At 33.5% G+C, this 21041-nt stretch overlaps 4 protein-coding genes across 12 annotated transcripts; 1 reads left to right on the forward strand and 3 right to left on the reverse strand.

The window, feature by feature from the left end:
* Positions 1-28: 28 nt before the first annotated feature.
* On the reverse strand, positions 29-5199 carry LOC111009966 (uncharacterized). 5 transcript variants are annotated; one of them, XM_088117648.1, is made up of 13 exons: positions 4734-5199; positions 3607-3785; positions 2743-2922; positions 2555-2633; positions 2240-2475; positions 1980-2150; positions 1795-1899; positions 1674-1722; positions 1474-1566; positions 1113-1382; positions 945-1031; positions 751-844; positions 29-199 (listed from the first exon to the last, which is right to left on the reverse strand). In XM_088117648.1, the coding sequence occupies exons 3-10, from the start codon at positions 2784-2786 to the stop codon at positions 1287-1289; spliced, it is 873 nt and encodes a 290-aa protein (XP_087973774.1). In that variant the 5' UTR covers positions 2787-2922; positions 3607-3785; positions 4734-5199; the 3' UTR covers positions 29-199; positions 751-844; positions 945-1031; positions 1113-1286. The 5 variants fall into 5 exon arrangements, with proteins under 5 accessions (XP_087973774.1, XP_087973772.1, XP_087973773.1 ...); XM_088117646.1 differs by having other exon boundaries at positions 2555-2665; positions 2743-3052; XM_088117647.1 differs by having other exon boundaries at positions 945-986; positions 2555-2665; positions 2743-3055.
* Positions 4972-5506, forward strand: LOC148209283 (uncharacterized). Its single transcript, XM_088117650.1, has one exon. It carries the CDS (start codon positions 4972-4974, stop codon positions 5212-5214), a length of 243 nt encoding a protein of 80 aa, XP_087973776.1. The 3' UTR covers positions 5215-5506.
* A 2667-nt stretch (positions 5507-8173) lies between these two features.
* LOC111010138 (zinc ion binding protein) lies at positions 8174-12273 on the reverse strand. 3 transcript variants are annotated; one of them, XM_022283473.2, is made up of 8 exons: positions 12074-12269; positions 11600-11990; positions 11267-11501; positions 10487-10632; positions 9949-10036; positions 9716-9862; positions 8734-8883; positions 8174-8643 (listed from the first exon to the last, which is right to left on the reverse strand). In XM_022283473.2, the coding sequence occupies exons 2-8, from the start codon at positions 11974-11976 to the stop codon at positions 8578-8580; spliced, it is 1209 nt and encodes a 402-aa protein (XP_022139165.1). In that variant the 5' UTR covers positions 11977-11990; positions 12074-12269; the 3' UTR covers positions 8174-8577. The 3 variants fall into 3 exon arrangements, 2 of the variants coding, with proteins under 2 accessions (XP_022139165.1, XP_022139166.1); XM_022283474.2 differs by having other exon boundaries at positions 12103-12268; XR_015787397.1 differs by lacking the exon at positions 8174-8643 and adding an exon at positions 9484-9589 and having other exon boundaries at positions 8744-8883; positions 12074-12273.
* Positions 12274-15467: 3194 nt separating this feature from the next.
* On the reverse strand, positions 15468-20039 carry LOC111010113 (Pentatricopeptide repeat (PPR) superfamily protein). 3 transcript variants are annotated; one of them, XM_022283440.2, is made up of 6 exons: positions 19702-20039; positions 19529-19600; positions 16722-18861; positions 16260-16606; positions 16055-16150; positions 15468-15809 (listed from the first exon to the last, which is right to left on the reverse strand). In XM_022283440.2, the coding sequence occupies exons 2-3, from the start codon at positions 19594-19596 to the stop codon at positions 16794-16796; spliced, it is 2136 nt and encodes a 711-aa protein (XP_022139132.1). In that variant the 5' UTR covers positions 19597-19600; positions 19702-20039; the 3' UTR covers positions 15468-15809; positions 16055-16150; positions 16260-16606; positions 16722-16793. The 3 variants fall into 3 exon arrangements, with proteins under 3 accessions (XP_022139132.1, XP_022139131.1, XP_022139130.1); XM_022283439.2 differs by having other exon boundaries at positions 16758-18861; positions 19702-20038; XM_022283438.2 differs by having other exon boundaries at positions 16260-18861.
* Between the last annotated feature and the right edge of the window lie 1002 nt (positions 20040-21041).

Below are 21041 nucleotides of genomic sequence, written 5' to 3' on the forward strand. Positions count from 1 at the left end.
TAATTTACCATAACAAAGTTGAAATATATTAAACATGAACAAGGAAGCTAATATATTAATTTAGAATGTATTAGTATTCTTAAACACAAATTACATAATTACAGAATTAAACATGTTCTTTACACACCAACCCCAACAACGATGCTCAGCCACCACTTAGTTGCATTTCTAATTGTCGCATCTTTGGGTTAAGAAAGACCTAATGAAAAAACAATACCCAAGTTAGATAAATAACTAAACAAAAACCAACCTACTCATCAACATTCATAGTCTTCCTTATAACCTTACTCGATAATATAATAAGACAACCAACATAACGACTAAATAGAAGAAGTGCGATTCAAATAAACGACATGCCTACACTTTTTCTACATCCTTAAATTACGTAGCACAAAATATCAGTACAATCATAATATAAGGAAAGTATCAATATGATATGATAACGAACAAAATTATGAAACAAAGTTCTAACATAACTGAAGAGGTTACAATAACAAAAATAACCGAACAATTATTCTATATCCTTCAGCAGCATAACACAAAATGAACTTAAACAATATAACACAAACTAGCTAATATAGCAGAGGGATTGTAAACGTACATTCCTTGTCTATAATCAATATTCAGTATTTCTTGTAAACGTACTCAATAATATAGCTATAGTCCCAGCATATAACAAGTTCGATTCATAAGTATTTAATATTCAAATGTTATAGTATGAATGATGACGAAAAGCTTAAAATAGCTTACCTTTGTTATGATGGAACTTTGAATGAAGCGGCCATAACATGCTTCAGCTCACCCGAACGCAGTTCGACAAGCATTTCTAGTGCGAAGATTGCTCCTGTCATATAAACCAATAATAAGCAACTTAGGAAAATGAGCTTTCTAAAAAACTTGACATAAACAACAACATCCAAACAAAGTATTAAATAATACAGTACCGCATATGCGTTGAACTACGAAGCCGACCAAAAATTTCTTGTCTGAAAAAATAGATACGTCAAAGTAGTGTGTCTGACGAAGTAGTTCTACCAGAAAATTTAAATATTCAGATTACTCTAAGTACTACACCTTCAAATGAATAAACAGTGATATAGTTAACAACTCACACCAAAGTTTTTCTCTTCGTCATGAAAGTATAAGGTGGCCAGCATTCCAAAAAATAAGCGCGACAAAAGTGTTGCTACCAATGCATCAACCATGAACTCGAACAATGTGCAAGCAAAAAAGAATATTATATGCAACATGAGTTCATGGTCGGCCAAAAAAAGTAAATACACATCTTATGAAAAAGTAAGGTAGGACCCAACAAACTCGGCCCACTCCATTCTCAACACGTTTATGTTGTCTTTTGTGTATTCTTTCGATTCAAGTTTCATCTGTAACCATAGAATCAGTAATTAATTAAGTTCGAGACATTCGCATATATACATATGTTTTGACATTCATACAGGCTAAATTATTACTTACTACATCTGTGATCGAAGTGCTTTGTTGGTTTACTATGGCCCGCATGAACCGCATAACGTAATACCCACATTCTGTTGAGCCAGGTTGTTGGCACTATGGACACAACAAGGCATTTCCCAAACACTAAGCTGATAATAAATAGAACAGTGACTGTGAACCATTTAATGAGTACCATTTAATGAGTGAACTACATCTCTTACCTTTACACACTTCCAATGTACCTTTACTTTGTTGCACTTATTCAAAGCCCTACGAAGCGATGGACAATAAGTTTATAAAACAAATGAACTTAAGCTCAATCATTAGGTGACTTCTACATACCGGTTGACGACATCCATTATATCATTGTCCAGACGATTTCTCAAAGGGTTGATTGAATACACCATGGTCTTCGAGTAATCAATGACTATCAATATCCAATGTGATCTATGCATTCCAAATAAATTATAAAATCAGTTAAATTAGACATACATACCACAAAAGCTATATTAATGAAAAGGACTTACCCACTATTGTAGGGAGCAAGAAGCAATTGACCCGACTCCATTTGCATAAGTTGTTTTGTCAAATTCTCCGTTCGTCCTTCTTTTGAAAGATTTGATGTCGATATTGATCCAGCATCAAGAAATTTGTACATATGAGATGCACCTTTCGTCACCAACTTCTTGTATAAGTATCTACAAAACACATAAAAGTCAAACATTAGCGATATGACGATGTTATCGTTCCGGTGATCTCATTATAATTTATAAGCCATGTCACTTACATGATATAAGCATCTATGCACGGATCAGTTATCGACTTCATCTCATAAAAGGTTTGAACAATGTCCGTCCATACTCTATAGATGCGGGTACATCCGAACACGTCATTAGTCACTGGCAATATTACCTGAGATTTACATATCTTCATCTCACGAAGCAGGCATCGCAGAACAATTGGAATGCTTCGATCATATTCGAACGGGTACAGCTCAAGCACCTCCTCTCTGGTTGCAACATCCTACTTAGTTGAAGGAATTGAAGTTAGTCTTACACTACAAAGTGGGGCATAATACTTAAATTATTTTACACTACGTTACCCCTTTTTCAGTGATGGCAATGAGGTGTCCTTGCCATAATATGTGCGAACCTAACTCGTCAGCTAGTACGTTCGATCCTCTGTTAGATGGAATTGGCAAAGGGCAATCATTCTAAAACACCACATAGTTTCAAATGATTTTGATACATCAGATAATTCATCCTGAACAGATTGAACCAAGTCACCCACCTCAAAAAAGTCGAGATCATCTTCATCACTCTCGAGTGCATCATTATTGTACGTCTGTTCGGCCGGGATATTTCCTAAGTCTTCTCCGTGCCAAAACCATACCTTATAACTTTGGTCAATACCATTTGAATATAAATGATCTCTAACGATTGCTATGTCCTTGCATATAAGATTCCCACACTTCAAACAAGGACATCGGATGGAATTAGAACCATTGGCATGACTCAACCCAAATTCAATGAATGTTTGAACTCCCACTTCATACTCTTTGGACAATCTATTTTTCTTCATCCATGACTTATCCATTTCACTACTAAAATGTTGACGACAGAAGATCAATAAGACGTGCGTAGCATAAAAAACACAACTTGTAAATATGAAATTCCAAACGTTTATTACCAAGACCGCATCATTAATCAAGAAAAGAAGTCAAATATGTCAATATAGCACGCTTTAAACTCAAACAAAGAAATCCAGCATCCATTTTCAAGCTTTCATGGGATCATTCCAAACATTAAACCAAAACAACGCCAGCATGCTTTAAAAAAAAATGAATCGCAACATCGAACGATTTCGGTTTCTAGCAGAAGCAGATCCCAACTAAAACCCACTAACAAACTTAGCAGAGCCAACAGGGTTATATACATCGTTCTTACGAACTCATGATACACTCTCCACACAACAACCATGCAACAGTTCATTCTCAAATCCACTGACGAACTTAGTATAACCAACAAGTTTCTACATCATTAAACAATTTTACCACATCTCCCAACACAACAAAATACTTTCATAAATGTACCAACAGAAACTAAATGTCAAACCCTATATGGTTAATTAAGGAAAGATAGAAAGGGATAGTACCCAAAGATTGACGAAGAGCGCGGTGGTCAGCCCTGATGTTGTCTACCAGTGGCAACTATAGGTAGCTCAACAACTTCACGACCAAAGATTCTAAGAAGACCAGCCGATACAACTAGACGACGAGTCCAAAACTGGAAAACTTTAAGGTCTAAAACTCTCCGGTTCAGAAAGACACCAAGCTGCAAAACAACAGACATCAAGTTAAGTTACATAGAAAAGTAAAGGGATAAAACATGAATATGGTGCCTCCAATATGAAACTAAAATCCCTCTGGCCCATAAATTCAACCCTCACGCTACTCTTTCTCTTTGCACTACTACAAAATTAATTGATTACAGCCCATCCAGTTATCACTTATTCTAAATTTGGAGATATAAGCTACAAATATGGGTGGATTTAGCATACATCTGCCAATTTTGATTATTTGACCAACATTTTAGTAGAGCAAAAAAAAAATGATACTAGATTCATAAAAATCAAATGATCTGAATCAAAAACCAAAACTGAATCAAGAAGTAATTGCATTCAAACTCAAATTTAGAAGTCTCAAGATTCATTTTCAATGCAAATTTATCACAAATATAGTATAAATTTAGCATATAAGACGAAACATATTGACAAACTACAAATAAGAGAGATGTGGATATCTCTTCTACTAGAAAATCAAAAGACATTAAGAGGCTTGACAATCAAAAATTTGACATAATTTCCAAAATAGAATTCATAGAGTTTTCAACAAACCCTCACTGCAAACTAATGCTTAAGTCATATATGACTCGCCACTCACTGTTGATACCTATATCCATATAGAACTTATTAAGAAAGCCCTTTTCACTTCTTCTAGTTTACCTTCCATACATGTTTGATACTAACACGCAATTTTTTGGTTTGTTGACAAAATCCTACTCCCCTCACTCTTCACATATAGAACTTGTTCCCTTCCCCGCCCCCAGTTCTTTGTTCCCTTATTTTAATTTTTATATATAGTCACAATGCACCTCCCCGTTTGCAAATAAATCAATCTCAAAATTAAAAAATGTACATATTTATGTATTCAATTTCATGGTGATTACTACCAAATTTCCAAGTATTACAAAATGCCAGAGGAGAGGCCGAGAGGATCATACCGTGGTGGAACTAGGCGAGCCCAATAGGAGGTTGTCAGTATCCTCCCTCCAAAACCCCACACCTAATCCAACTGCCAGCCCAGCCGTCGTGGAAAAGCAAAACTCCTTTCTCCAAATCGCACTTTCCCAACCGAATCCAACTCCTCTCCAAGAAGAAGACGAACAACAAGCTGTTGCCTTCTTCTAAAGCGACTCGAATCTAAACCAACAATTCGTTCCTTCCTTTTTCCGATCGACGATGTGCTGCGGCGGAAAGCTGTGCATGCTCTGTGTCTGCCTGATCGCGGTCGCCGTCGCCGTCGGATTGCTCTTCGGATTCGGAGTTTTCAAGGACGGCTTCCACAAGATCAAAGATAAAGTTGATTTCTGCGATGGACCTCTGTGCGGCGGCGGCTCCTCATTTCTAGGTTTTCTCTTCCGTAGATCTCCGCTTTCTTTCAATTTTTTTTTTCATTTCTCTTTATTATTTCTGTTATTTTGAGATTGCTTTCGTTTTTTTCTTTTTCGAATATAAGGCATTTTTTCACTTCTATTTGCAATAATAATCCATGGATTGTTTTTTTTTTATTTCAACATGGGTTCTTTGATTATAATTTTTAATTATTTGAGTTGAAATGAAATTAGAAAATGATCCATTTGTGCAAGTTCAGAGGCTAATCCAAGGGGATGTCAATATAGAAATAATTGTGCATCTTATCCATTCCGCTATTTTGAAATTTGGGATATAATTGTATCTTATACCATTAGATGAAACAAATTATTATATTTTGTGAAGAAAATAAATTATTATTTGTTTTTTAATTAAAAATACCATTTAAGTCTTTTTTATTATTATTATTTTTTTTTCTTTCAAGAGAAGCATGTTTGAAAGAAATTTAGCTACATGAGAATTAAGAACTTCGAAATTACTCGTTAAAAAAAAACCAAACAAACAAAAAAGGTGAAAAATGTTTTTTTTAGTGAAAAAATAATGTTAAAAAATGTTTTTTTAAATAATTTATTTTCTTTAACTATTCATTGGTGTCTTTTTTTTAATATATATATGATTTTGAAAATTAAATTTAAAAATCAACATTTAGAATTGTTATCTATAATTTGAAACTAAATTTCAACCTCAATTTTCAAATTAAACATTAGTTTTAGGCATAGCTTTGCTTCAGCATATGGTGTATTAAAGTTGCATTTTAGACCAAAATTAGTCAAAGGTTTAGACGACGATTCACCTCTAATCTATAGACTACGCGATTTTTGTTCGAGGGGAGGTAAGAGTCTCTTGTCATTTGCCTAATGTTCGCACAACAATATGATTTCGAAAAGCAACTTTTAGTGACGTTTTATCATATGTCACTAAAATACAGTTTTCCAACTTATAGTGACATATAAACACAGTCACGTAAAGTCATACCTTTTCACGAATAAGAATAGAATCTTCTTCTCGTATCGTGACGATTTAAAAACGTCACGGAAAATAATATTCCGTGACGTTTTATACACGTCATGAAAAAGCCACCAATCCGAAGAACTCCGTCTTTTCCCGCCAAAAACGCGCCTCAATTTTTTCGTGACGTTTAAAAAACGTCACGAAAAATAATCTCTTGGTAACTTATCGTGACGGAAAAAATTTGTCACGCAAACACGTCAATCCGGAACACTCCGTCATTCCCCGCCAAAAACGCGCCTCAAGGTTTTCGTGACGGAAAAAAAGCGTCTCAAAAAGTCAAAATTCCAAAATTTTCCGTTTTTTCCCTCCAAAAATGCGTTTTAACCTTTCGTGACGTATTTAGACAATCGTGAACAGTATTTTACTGTTTAGTACCGTCACGAAATCCAAAAATTCTAGTAGTGGAGTTTGATAACATTTCCATTTGTAATTTGTAATTTTTGAGAAACATGAAACATAAGCATACGTGTAGAAATTTTTGAAACAGCAGAATTGCCAGTTTTTTCTCTCTCACTGGGTTTCGTTTCTTCCAATCTTGTATTATGAATGTTAGAGGATGTAAAAGCCTGGGAAGCCTCCTTGTGGTCTTTCAAGCTCTGAAATTTTGATATCTTTGCAGCAACTGTTGTTTCCCTGTGGTTTTTACGCTCGACGTTCTCAAGGAATTGATGGGATGTAGCATGTCTATTAGACCGATGTTCGCTAATTTAACAAGATATGACGAATCTATGGCAAATGTAGATAAACAACTCGGACAAAATAAAATATAGTCTATAAAAAAAAGATGCGACTCATTGCTTCAAAAAACAGTTATTTTGTCCAAAATTACCATTTAGATGGCAAATAGACATGATAAAAAAAAAAAGAAAAAGTTTAAAAGTTTTAGTTTGATATACAATATAGCATTAACATTTGGAGGAGTCATAATGATTATAGTGGTGAAAATGAAATGGAAGAAACTCTGTTACATTTTGGTTCCGGCAGAAATTGAATGTGAACTTCACAATTACCTCTTTTCAAGTTTTATTTCCAGACTAAGAACATTTCTATTGGTTATACCATTGATATTTATTTTATTTTTTAAAATCACTTGTATTTCAAAGTCAAACAATAAGGCATTTTCAAAATAATTTTTACATGACTTGTTTCATTATTAAAATCACTCTCATTTAAAATAGTAAGGTTCAATACTAATATACAAGTTATCTTTAAAAATTTGACAAAGAATGAGTTTGACATAGTTAAAATCACTCGAGTTGGAGAAGCAACAAATAGAAAGAAATCTATCTATTTTTTTTTAAAACAGAGAGTCAAAACTTTGCTCCCCTATACTCAAGGCGCACGAGTCCGCTCCAACGGTCGGATCCATGAGACATCAAAAAAAAAATTTGTATTAAATTCACCCGAAGGTTCGAACTTGAAACTTCTAAGCTAGTATATGACTAAGAAACCTCAAACCCTTGCTACTGGGACTGCCCCTTGAAAACCCGAGACAAATCTATCTAATTGAAAAATGAGTTTGGCATAGTTAAAATCACTTGAGTCGGGGAAGCAACAAATAGAAAGAAATCTAATTTTTTTTTTTATAACCGAGAGTCGGAGCTTTGCTCCCCTGTACTCGAGGCACACACATCCACTCCAACGGCCGGATCCATGAGACATCCAAAAAATTTTGTATTAAACTCACCCGAAGGTTCGAACTTGAGACTTCTAAGCTGGTATGATCAAGAAACCTCAAACCCTTGCTACTGGAACTGCCCCTTGAAAATCCGGGACAAACCTATCTAATTGGAGATGGTAATATGAAGAACAAAATACTAAAACATCCACTCATCTGATTCCTATATAAATCCAAATTACAACAAAGCCATCTCACCACCATTTTCATCATAACTCATCATCTATCTTTCCCCATGAAAGCAACCAAAACCAAGAAACAAATCACCAAGAATCGGTGGTGATAATGATGAAGAATCGAAAAAACCTATCGTACGCCATCTACTAATTAAGTTCAATTTATTTCAAAAGATTGCATCTGCAGATTAGCAAACAACTTCACTGTAAAAGAGAGTGAGGAGTTCCTGCTAAATTCTACACAACCAGAGTTCTCAGAGGGGGGAGATAAGCAAAACCTTATACACATGGGAGACGTGACCGCCAGCCGAACAGAAATGCCATGGCTTCATAACTGCCAGGCCAATTCAAGCTTATGCGAGTTACGTATGCTTTTGTACTATACGATGAAGAAAACACAATAAGAGCATCCGAGATGATGTATTCCATAGCCATAAATTTCCTTCTAAATGCTCTTGATCTTCAGGGAACTTATTTGCTTAACTAAGATATTGTATATAGACGATTGGAACAATCTCTATCACATTCACACAGCATCATACCTTTCAATCATCTGGAGTCGCCTTTTTGTCGCTCTGTGAGTTGACCTTCAAGGAATTTGAGAACAGATTGACGCTGCCAGTAAAATATAAATGTCTATCAACTTTTTCGCGATTGATATTAAGTATAAGTGAGAGAAGAAACAGGCAGAGAATCAAGTCTTACTCGCTGTTCAAGACCAGGATTCTCAGAATTCAGTGTTAACGATTCCAACAGCTTTATGCCTTCCTGAAATCCATTAACTGCCATGTCCTCATTTCCTAGACCACTGTCCACGTCTGCAACTTTTGCAAGCGAAACAGCCACATCTAGGATCTGTAGCAAGCAATAAGGAAAATTAAATAGCCAATTTCAGAAACTACGACCATTCGTATTGGACCCAACCAAGTTACCAACTAATTATCTAGATTAAGTTGGGTTCCACCAAAATAACCATTCTTTCTGGCAATTTTAATCTGTGGAGACAATCCTATTGGGCTCTCATTGATAGCATTGAGGGATTGATTAAGTTCTACTTTTTCTTGGGAAGAGGTTCATTCTATTTTTAGAACTCAGGGACAGAATAGTACAAATTATACGACTGATCCCGTTCAAGTAAAGTCGTGGAAGGAAGTTTATTCTAACAGTAACCTTTTGGAATTTGTTCGATATCGGTTATTGCACAAGCCAATGGGATCTGTTTGGTCTCTACCAACAATAGTGGTCATTTGCCCAGGCTAGAATATCACATACCGAAAGTTGCAACCTAATATTCAGGTTTCTTATAAAATATATATATATATACAAAAATATTCAAACCATCCTACTAATCAACCACATCAAATTGATTTGTCTTCCACTATTTAATTGTATAAATATGCATTCAGACAATTTTGAAAGGGAGGGAGACAATTAGATTAAATTTTTTTTACCCACTTTCCTTGTGCTTTTTCGCTAGTCCATTCAGAAAGATTCCTCGAGTTTTTTTTCCTTTTTTCCACAGTCGTTAGGGCTTTATGGTCAATTCTCTATTAACATCCTTCTGTAAGGATTGATGAATTACCTTAATAAAACCACTTATCACTAAAATATTTTATAACTGAATGCCAAAAGACATGTTAACTTTTAGGATAAAAGATTGCATAGTAAGAAATTAACAATCACAAACCTGGGATGGATCGTCAGGATGATGCTTGCTAGCATCTTGGCGAACATTAAGCGACCGGAAATAATAAGATCTTGCAGCTTGGAGGTCTCCTTCATAGTACTTAAGATCGCCAATTTTATTAAGTGATACAGAAAGGGTATGAGTGACCTGAAGAGAGAAAAAGTTATTAATATTTCTAGAACAACCAGTTAATAATTCATAAAGTTCACTCATAAAAGTTTCAAATAAAGAACCTCATGACTCTTTTCAGGAAGCTTTGAGAGAAATTCTACACTTTCTTCAAAGTGCTTGATTGCAGAACTAGCATCTCCAGCTGCTCGACTGTAAAATTGGATCATCAAACAACAGAAATTTACATCTGGATTTATAAATATTGTTATGGTGGATTACAAGCTTTCAGACGCATACTATATGTTCAGATAATTGCAAGGAGTATTTACATCAGGATTCCTTTGATTACAAGTGTTAGTTGTTAGTATGATAACTTCAGAATCTGAGTGCCCAAAAGACCAACTAGTTGGCCACTGTTACACCTGATAATACGATCGATAACTAACTAAATAACTAACCAAAAATAAACCATCAATAACTAACTAAATCGAATGATATTGCTTAAAAAATAAAGGGTAAGAGACCCTTAGAGATACGTCTAATTTAAAACCTCACCACCTAATTGTCAATAAAACACTAAACTAATAGATGATAATGAAGGGATATTGCATTTTAAGAAATTATATGTCCCAAATAAGAGAGAGAAGGGAGCCGACATACCAACAATCGCCAAGTGTGCCTAGAACTGCTCCAAGCTGTGAGCATAATTCTGACGAGTTGCCCATTCTTTCTAATTGATCTCGAATATCTTCGACACAGATAGTGAGCCTGGATTTGGCACTTTCAAAATTCTGGGCACGAAATGCCTGAAATAAAAAGCCAGATTTAAAACTTGTAAGAGCAAAAATTAAAGGGATGGTAGGAAATGCAATTTCCTATTTTCTGTAAATGGTGTTTGGATAACTACTTCCTAAAAGTTGTTTTTTTCTTGCTTTCTTTTGTGTGTTCTTACAGATGAAACTACTTATTCCTTTTTTCTTTCCTTTTTTTTTGTTTTTTTGTTTTTGAATTTTTTTTTATAAGAAACAAGTATATTAAAAATAAAAGGGGAAAGGTAACAGCATAGGGGCCGGGAGGCGAGGAGACCCCGCCCAAGAGCTAAACAGAAAAAACCTACAAAAGAAGAGTCTTCCAATTATAAATGATCCTTTCATAAAAGGATAAACTACTTATTCCTTTAAAAATTATGAATGTGTGAAAAGTAATTTTTACCTGCACAATAACATTAATTTCTATTCAATATTCAATCAGATACACAAATATAAAATCATTTCAAAATAACTTTTCAGAAAGCCCCTAATAAAACGAAGCTCGCACAACACACAGACTAGATGGTTCAAATAAGGATTTCAAAAAAAAAAAAAAAAAACCATTTGATAAAACATACATTCATATCACAGAAGAAACAAGAAACAAGAAGAAAACAACAAGGAGTATTACCCTCATGGCTTGTTGGATCAAGAAAGCACCTCTCTCCATGGACACGTCTTCATAAATTACTACTTTACTTTCACTAACTTCCTCCTGCTCTTTGTCTGAGTTCACCTGGGATCTCTTGATTCTCGCATGACCTTCAATGAAGCGATCAACCGTACCTTGCAGATCAGCGTGGGCTTCAATCTTCTCAATGTCAGCTCCACACAGCGGACAGTCTTTAAATCGAGATATACATGCTCTAGTTCAATTGAAGAAGAAACAAACAAACAAATAACCGAAGGGATCTCAAAAAGAAAACAAAACGAAGACAAGAAACAGCGCAGCCAATTTAATTACTTGCAGTAAATGTGAGAACAGGGGACACATCTGCTGCATTCAAAGAGAAGCGCCTGACATATCATACAGCTCAGAGGGCCAAGCTTGAAAGTTTGAGAATCATATCCGAATGGACACTTGCCACCGGTTGTAGCAGCATCGGCAACGTCTTTCTCCGCCTCGTTACTCTCCGCCTCAACCTGATTCTTCCTCACAGAAGCATCGTCGCAGCGAGCAGATTTCGAAAACGGACAAGCAGCCTCCGATTGCTGCTTTCTAGAAGAAGCATCATCGGAGCGGCCGGATTTCGCGAAAGGACAAGCAGCTTCCGGCTGGTGCTTCCGCGAAGAAGCGTCGTCGGGACGAGCAGATTTCACGAACGGACAAACAGGAGTCATCTCAACGGATTTCCCTGCAACACAATCTGAATTTAGAGCATTTTATACCAAAATTGAAACAACTCTATGGATTCACAAACAAAGATGAGGATGAAACCTGGAAAATCAATGCCCTAAGCAACTCACTTGAATCGAGAATCCACAAACTGCGTTGATTTCTGCATAAAATGTCGCTTTCCGATTCGAATCAGGTCCTGTCCTCAACCACCAGTGTTCTCAAAATATCCACACCGCCTTCCGAAATGGCCAGAGATTTATAAAAATGATTGACCCGCGACCGCCAGTAATCGATTGAAAAGTAATCTCAGATCAATTCATTTATGTTTGCGTTTAAGCAGAAAAAAAAAATTGAAATGTCAATTTATTAATTTAGTTTTTCTTTTCTTTTTTTCAATTGACTCTGCATCTTGAATATAATTTAGCCCTAATTACATTTGGGAAAGTATTAATTATCAAATCGTGTCATCTAGCTTTGCTCAAGTATTTAGCCATAATTTTCAAAACAAATATAGTTGAGTGATAATTAATATATAGTTGTCTCCCAACATACTAAAAAAAAGTATTTAACCCTAATTAGTTAACGAAGCCGTTCATATTTTGTCTAACAAGTATTTAATAATAATAACTAAAAATAAATATAACGTTTAAATATTATTTTGGAACTTGTACCTTCGACTTTAGTTCATTTTGAATAGTGTATTTTTAGAACATCGTCCCTATATCTTTTACTTATGTTCATTTTAAAAATTTTACTTATGATCGTTGAAATTTTAAAAAACGACTATTTTGGTCTCTTTCATCTTTATTTTTTAGAAATTATTTCATTCAAAATGGCAGCACAATACTTCATTTATTAACTTTTTTTAAATGTAGCCATAAATTTTTACTGAAATACGTCCATTGTAAATAAAATTTGTGTTAAAATTTTATAAATAGGGACAAAAAAAATTGAAAGTAGAAAATCAAAATAAATATTTTGAAAATATATGGATGAAATGAATAAAATTTGAAAATAATTAAAATTTAATGACATAATTGATTTTCTTTTTTAAGTCTGGAAGGGAAAAAAATCATTTGTTCGTTTATAAAAGAAAAATATACAACGTGTGAGTGTCTATATATATAGTTGTTTTTAGAATATATGGTTTCGAATGTATTTCATTTTTAAACAAGTATATTTAGAAAGAAAAGGGGCAGTAGGTAGTAAAAATATTTTATGTATTTTTAAAAATGTCAAAGCTTTTCACAATTTCAAATATAACAAAATATTTGAATTTTTTTTTCAGAATTTTTCTTATTTCAATTTTACCCCTATGATATCTATAGATATCTGATGCATATCTATATCTGATATACATCCAATTTATATATGATGTATATCATACATCAAATTTATATATGATATACATCCGATGTAAATTTGTATATGATATACATCAAATCTATATCTAATGTACATTCAATGTAACTTTGATATATTTCCGATATACATTCGATGTACCCCTAATATACGGTATCAGATGTACCCATGATAGACATTATCATACATACCACTAATATACATCAAATGTACGTATTATACATATAATATATATCTTATGTATTTCTAATTTATGATATACTAAATATATTTTCAACTGATATACTAAATATATTTGCAACTAATATACTAAATATAAGGTACATCAAATATTTAATTTTTAATGATATATCAACTGTTTAAATTCTAGTTTATCATTTCAATTTGTTGATTAATATACTAATATTATCAATAATGTTGATTACTATATCACTACTATTTATTCAATATTAATATTAATTAGATACTAAATATAAAGGATATCAACTGTTTAAATTTATAAAGTATATCAAAATTTTAACTTATCTTTTTGGACGTGCATGGTCCGCATAAACCTTTTATATAATAACTTTATATTTCAAAAATAAAAAATAAATAAAAAATTTTGCACCACTGTTTTCATCTGAAAAAAATATTGAATATAATAGTATCATATTAACACACATGTTTCATAGTTATATTAGTAGATATAATGGTTATATCAGAGGTATATAAGTGGTAAATTAGAAGCATATTAAGTATATATAAAATATATAACAGTGTTATATTAGTGGTAAATCATATAATCATATAGAAAGTTATATCAGTAGATACCATAATTATATCAATGGTGTATCATTTGTATATCAATGGTAAATTAAATACATTTCACATATGTATGTATTGTATCAGCGTGGTAAATCAATAGTTATCATACATATATCAATAGTAAAACATGATAGAAGTTGAGTAGTCCAAAAATAAATAAATTATATATCATTATTATATTATTGGTATATTAGAAATATATATCAGTGGTATATATTACATATATATATCATATATATTAAAGGGTGAATTTGTAATTTTATAATTGAATCTCCGTTTTTTCTTTAAAAAAATGTTATATTTGAAAAAATTATATGAGATTCCTATTTTGCTTATTTACTATAAATTTTTTGCCATAATTTTATTTGCAAGTGCCCCTAAATTACTTTTGAAAACAACAAATTTTTTTGTGTAATTAAATTAAAGACACTTCTTTTAAGGGGTTTGATTGTTTTTTAATGCACTTCACCAATTGTACGAGTCATCACTAATAATTAAACTTTGTTACTCTTTTTTTTTTACAAAAGGAATATATCTTAAATTAATGTTGTTATTTATTAAAAAATAGTGTTTAGTTACAAGTTTAGTCCTAAACTTTAGGTTTTGTATCTAATACATTCCAAAACTATAAAAAGCATCTATTACATTTGTTGAACTTTAAAAAATATAACAGTCTCCAAACTTTTAATTTTAATTCAAAAAATTATTGGACACAAAATGAAAATTTGAAAGTCCTATTAAACACAAAATTCAATTTTATATCGAATAGGTCGGTCAAATTTAAAAATTATAACAAGTTCCTAAATTTTTAATTTTGATAATTTTGTGTCTAGAAGGTCTTTAACCTAAACAATATTTTATAAAATTCAGACTTATAGGACATAAAATAAAAATTTGAAGGTCCTATTTAAAACAAAAATCAATTTTATGTCAAGTAGAATGGTAAAATTTAAAACATGTCGAATGACTCAAACAAAATTGAAAATTTCAAACACTTATCCGACACTAATTCAAGGATCCATAGACACAAACTTGAAAGTCTAAAGACTTGCTAAAACACTTTTTAAACAAACAAAATGTAGAGACCGAACTTATAATTTAACCAAGAATGTAAGTATAGTTCTTCAAATACCCCAGGAAAATCCCAGACTCAAATGCCCAAGGAAAATCTCACACACTACTACATCAGAATTATAGAGTTTCCTATCTCTCCCAACTAATTACATCCTCTAAGCCCCGACCGCTCTTCTCACGTGCTTCCCTTGAAACGCATTTCTAATAGGAAGCCTATCAATATGACAAACCTAACATCAACATGAGCATAGGCTCAATGATTAAGGTATCTACTCATCCCCTTGAAGTCAAAGGTTCAAATTCTACGCCACATTTGTTATACTCGAAATAACAAACCTAACAACATAATTCTGGGCAAGAATTACCTTTCAGGTAGTAGATAAGAGACATAACAGACGTTTCCCTTTCCAAAAAGAGAAGGGACATACACTGATCCCAGTATTTAAAAATGGATCATTCGATACTAAATGGGATGACTTACATACATGATCACCCATAATTGGCGTGGAGAAGAAACCAAACAACAATTAGATCCAAACTGCACTATCTAGTCGTTCCCCTCAGTCACAGTGTCATAATCACCTCCATCCCACTGTCGAATCAAAAAGAAAAAGATTTTAAGTAACGAAATGCGGTTATCTTCACACTGCTAGGAAGGTATAGAGACAAAAAAATCAACCAAGGACATAGTGTGTGAACCATGTACAGTCAATTACATTACATTATATGGTTTGTTTCCTACAGGAGCATGTGTAATGGTTAACTTCATTTCTTTAGTAAGAAAAATAAAACCACCTAAAAGAATGAAATGCGTGTGTGGATTGAAAGGAACATTACCAAATCAAAACTAGAACCAGCTTTTTGACTTTGAAGGGGCATAATGGTCATTTTCACCTGTCCTGGAGGGCAGGATTGCCCCTACGCCCTACCACACTGCACAAGCATAATAAGTTAAATCACTGATACTGTTGGTGCAGAATAATGTTCATACGGGCACGTAACTTAGTATTGGAATTATGGATAAATGGAGTTGAAAGCTTACTGGACTTTTCCCATTCAGAATTTGAAGTAGATTAACCTCCTTGCATCTTGGTATTTAAGCTCATCCATAAGAAAATTTCAACCTTTCATGGTTGAACTCAGTTGTCGTGCCGCATTCCACATCCTTGGGCTGCTTATCCTCCCTGATTTTCTGAGAAACTTGGAGGCAGAGACTTCGATATTTCCGAGAATCTTTGGCTCAAGAACACCTTTGTCCAGATTTCAAAAGTTTTGGAGATGATTGTGTGGACTGGATTGGAAGATAGAACAGAGAGAGAAGAGCAAAGAGCCATTGTCTGGTTTATCCTCTTTCCTCTTCAAGATTCTGAAGTAGGCCATTTTAAATACCTGAATAATGAGTACCATCAAGCTACGTAAATTCGAAACTGCATCGCTCCAATTGAATAAAGATTTTGCTTATGAGTTATGATTGTGGTAATGAGATAGGGAAAAGAATAAATACACATAGCAGAACTCAGCGTGTAGAAGAAAAGTCTACCATATGCAGTGATGGAGTCACCAAGTTTCTCCAACACTAGATATATCCTTTGGCATCGACCTCAATACCATATGCACGCAAGATTTCTTGAAGCTTACAAGTGGCACTCTCTATTGGACTGATAACCTGCTTTTTTTGAAATCCGAAGACAAGTGCCCGATGAGTAACATTGTTCGGAAGGATACTGCTTTCGATCATCTTCATTACCAAATTGCAAGCTTCATCAACATTACCAACACTGCAAAATCCATGGATTAACGTATTATACAATATCAAGTCTGGATTTAGTCCAATGTCCAGCATTTTATAAAATAGAGCATTTGCTTCATCCATACGATGTTCTCGGCAATACCCACTAAGAAGGGCACTGCAAGTAACAACATCAGGCTTCACACAGTTGTCAGTCATATGATACCAAACAAGAAAAGCTTCCTCAAAATTTCCCCTTTTGGAATATCCATATATGAAATTAGTGTATGTAACGACATCTATACTGAAACCCCTTCTGATGAGCTCATCTAAAATATCCTTTGCCTCTCGGAGAAACCCTCTTGTGAAAAGGCCATTAATGAGAGTGTTATACGTCACAACGTCAGGTGTGACATTTGTAGATCTCATCATATCGAGGAGTTCAAAAGCCTTGTGCAAGTAGCCCTTCTTTCCATATCCATCCATCAAAATATTAAATGCGACAACATCAGGCTTTATACCCTCAGTAACCATCTTTTGGAAAAATATTTCAGCCATTTCCACATTTCCACACTTGCATAAGTTATCAATCAATAGAGTATATGTGATAACAGATGGTTGAATTCCACTTTTTAACATCTTGCCCAGGTATAGAAATGCTTTGTTTATGTCTCCCACTTTGCAGTAGCCTCCCATCATGGTAGTGTAACTAACACAATCTGGAAGTAAGCCCACCTCAGACATTTCAAGAAAAACTTCAGAAGCACTTACCATGTTTCCTTCTGTACATAACTTTGTTATAAAGCTATTGTATGTGAAAATATTGAGGGGAAGCCTAAAATACTTTAATATTTTACAAGCTACATCCAAATTCCCTATTTTACAATAACCGTCAATCACAGAACTCATTGTAACTGAATCAGGGGAAACGCCAAAAGCAGACATTTTAAACAACAAGGAGGTAGCTTCTTTTAAAAGAGAGTTTTTGCAAAGCGAGTCTATCACAATTGTGTAATCAACTGCATCAGGCTTAGATCCAAAATTTCTCAACTCCAAAAGCACTTTCCAGCCCATGCCCAGATTACCTTCTGCACAGTAATGATGAATAAACAAATTAATTGAATAATTTAAACTTACACCTTGGATGTACATTTCTTCTAGAAGATCCCAGGCCAACTCCAACTGATTGGTTTCTAATAGAGTTTGTATCACGGACCTGTATACCCATATAGAAGGAAATATTTTAAGATGCTTCATTTGACCCATCAATATAAGAGCAGCTGTTACCATTCTTTCCTTGATATAACAGTAAACCAGCATGCTACATGCAGTTTCTAAAGTCTTCCTCTCATTAACCATCTCAAAAAAAAGTTTTAGCAACATACTTGAAGATCCCTCTTTACTACCATAATTTTCTACAATATGAGACATTAAATCAACTGCCCTATGATTCATATTCCCAGTAATCAAAATACGTATCATCCTACAGATTGACTGCAGAGATTGATTAGATCCAGATAAACATCCTGACCATTTGAAGTAGTACAGACTAAGTCCTGCATCTGAACTGTCCTCAAATAGAGTGTCCAAAATCCTTACAATCTCCAATTGTTTTGGATGAGAACCGAGATTCAGCCCATGGTTCCTGAGTATCAATTTTATCATTTTCATTCTATCGTCATCTACTTTCTGACCTTTAGGATCTTCATTGCGAAAATAAATTTTTTCATCAAAGTCAACATCATAGTTCGCAGCGACAGGATATTCATAAGTAAAGCAGTCATCATCCACACAGTTGAATAAAGACAAGGCAGCATTGGTTGTTGCAAAATATCTGCATGCTATTTTTCTTCCAAAATTGAGCTTGGAGCAGAAACAAATGATTGAAAATGGACTCTTCATGAAGAACCCGAAACTAAAAACAAATAACCCAAATAAGAAAAGTAGTCATATATAATAATTAATAACTGCTTCACAAGATTCATAATATAAAAGCCTGAAGAAAGTAGACGAAATCTTTTGATGAATTTACATGGAAAATCAGAATACTTAAACAAGTAGTCCTCGATCTCAGAGTAATATAAGTCCATGAGGTACAATAAACAATTATGATGAGACAGAAACATCTCTCTCTTCATATAGATATATATATTGATTATCGAAAGCTTGCTGGTAGAACCCGTTAATTTTGTTATTATTTAAAATAAATAAATAAATAAATAAAACTCAATTCCATTGAAAATAATACCAATTATTGTTCTTCTGATTCAAGAAACTCTGGTGAAGTACATAGCCACCATAATCTCAAAGCTAGTTTTGATGTGGCATGAAATCCATATCCCTTTTGAATATATATAAAACAATGTTGACTCCAATTACTTATTTTTACAACCATATTTATCGTCTCTGTTCATTGCAAAACATTCCCACCCGTTCCAATACCAGTACATTCAACTAAAAAATATGAAACTTCAGACTGGTAACCGACCAGACAACAGAACGTAGGGAATAGGAAACCCCAGCTAAAGAAAGAAAATTATAACATTCAAGCCGCAGTCAGAATTTGAAAATACAGTTCATACCCGAACCATACGGCGAGAATGAGATGAAGTGACTGATGCACCCCAGAGATGAAGGCGCAAAACGGCATATGCCTGAAAGAACGACGAAAAACTGAATGCCTGGATGAGTAAAATGCTGAGTAGAGGAAGACCTCAAAGCAGCATACAACGAATAAAACCGAACTGAAGATTACCTCTGGAAATGAATGGAAGAAAATCCCAGCCGAACTCAACTCCAATACCAGAACTTCAACTAGCAGTAGAAGCAGCACTACTTCGAAGGGAACATAAAAGTTATTTTCGGGATTATTAACAGGAGATTAGAGGATAACATGAGGAGATGAACTTAAACCCTAATTTCAGAGAAAAAATCGCAAACGACAATTTCAGAACTGAAGAAATCGGTTGCGATCAGTGGCGGGCGCCAAGGAATCGAGAGTAGGCTTCTTGCCTCTCTCTCTCTCTCTCTCTCTCTCTCTCTCTCTCTCTCTCTCTCTCTCTCGTGCATACAGAAAATTTGAGACGGTAGAGGCATTTTAGAAATGATAAATTTTTGTGAAAAATACAGCGATTTTAAATTAGGACGGATTTCAAATGGATATCCTCTTTTTTTCATTTTTAAATACTGGTTTTTATAATTTGGATTTTGGATCGCGGTGCTTTCAAAATATTTATTTTAGTCTCAATGTTTATAAAAATTAATTATTTTGATCTTTTTCATTTCTATTTACTTACTTTAATAAAAATTTTAGCACGATACTTCATTTGATAAATTTATAAATTTATTAAAATATAACAATAAATTTGTATTAAATTTATGTTAAAATTTTGTAAATAAAGACCAATATTATCACCGGTAACTAAAAATACATGAACCAAAATGAATTAAATCAAGTACAAGGATCAAAAAAATATTTAAATCATCCGTTGTTTTCTTTAAGTGGTATAAATTTGTATTATAAGAAAAATGATAAGTAGTGTAAATAAACAAAGAAAGAATAAAATTGTAAAATAATTAATTAAAAGATTATGGATCTTATTAAGGTAAAAATCGTGGGGTAATTATTCAAAAGAGGTAGAGCACATAGTGAGAAATTGAAAATCAGATTGATGCAGAAAGAATGAGATAGAAAAATATTTATAGAAAAAATGCTTAGTTCTTAATTTGTTTAAAGAAATACTGATGAAGATCAATTGATGTCAACTTTACTAATTAATTTTAATTTTTTTTATTTTTTAACTTCAACGATTTAAGGATGGAGATAAGTCATGCTCAAATCACAATTTATCAAAGAAGAATTTAATTCACCTGGCATTAATAATCTGTTTTATAGGTCAAAAATTTGGATCTCCTTCCCAATTATTCCCAATTATAATATTATATTCTCATAATTTTTTTTAGTACAACATGTTGGGGTGGATGATGGAACTCACAATCTCTTGATTGAAGATATATGTCAATTACCGGTGATCTATGCTCACTTTGACTTTAAAAAAATCCAATCACATCACACGTAACCTAACGTTACATGAT

Source organism: Momordica charantia (assembly GCF_013281855.1).
Source record: "Momordica charantia cultivar OHB3-1 chromosome 9 unlocalized genomic scaffold, Mcharantia_2.0 BLBB01000009.1, whole genome shotgun sequence".
NCBI classification, from domain to species: Eukaryota; Viridiplantae; Streptophyta; class Magnoliopsida; order Cucurbitales; family Cucurbitaceae; genus Momordica; species Momordica charantia.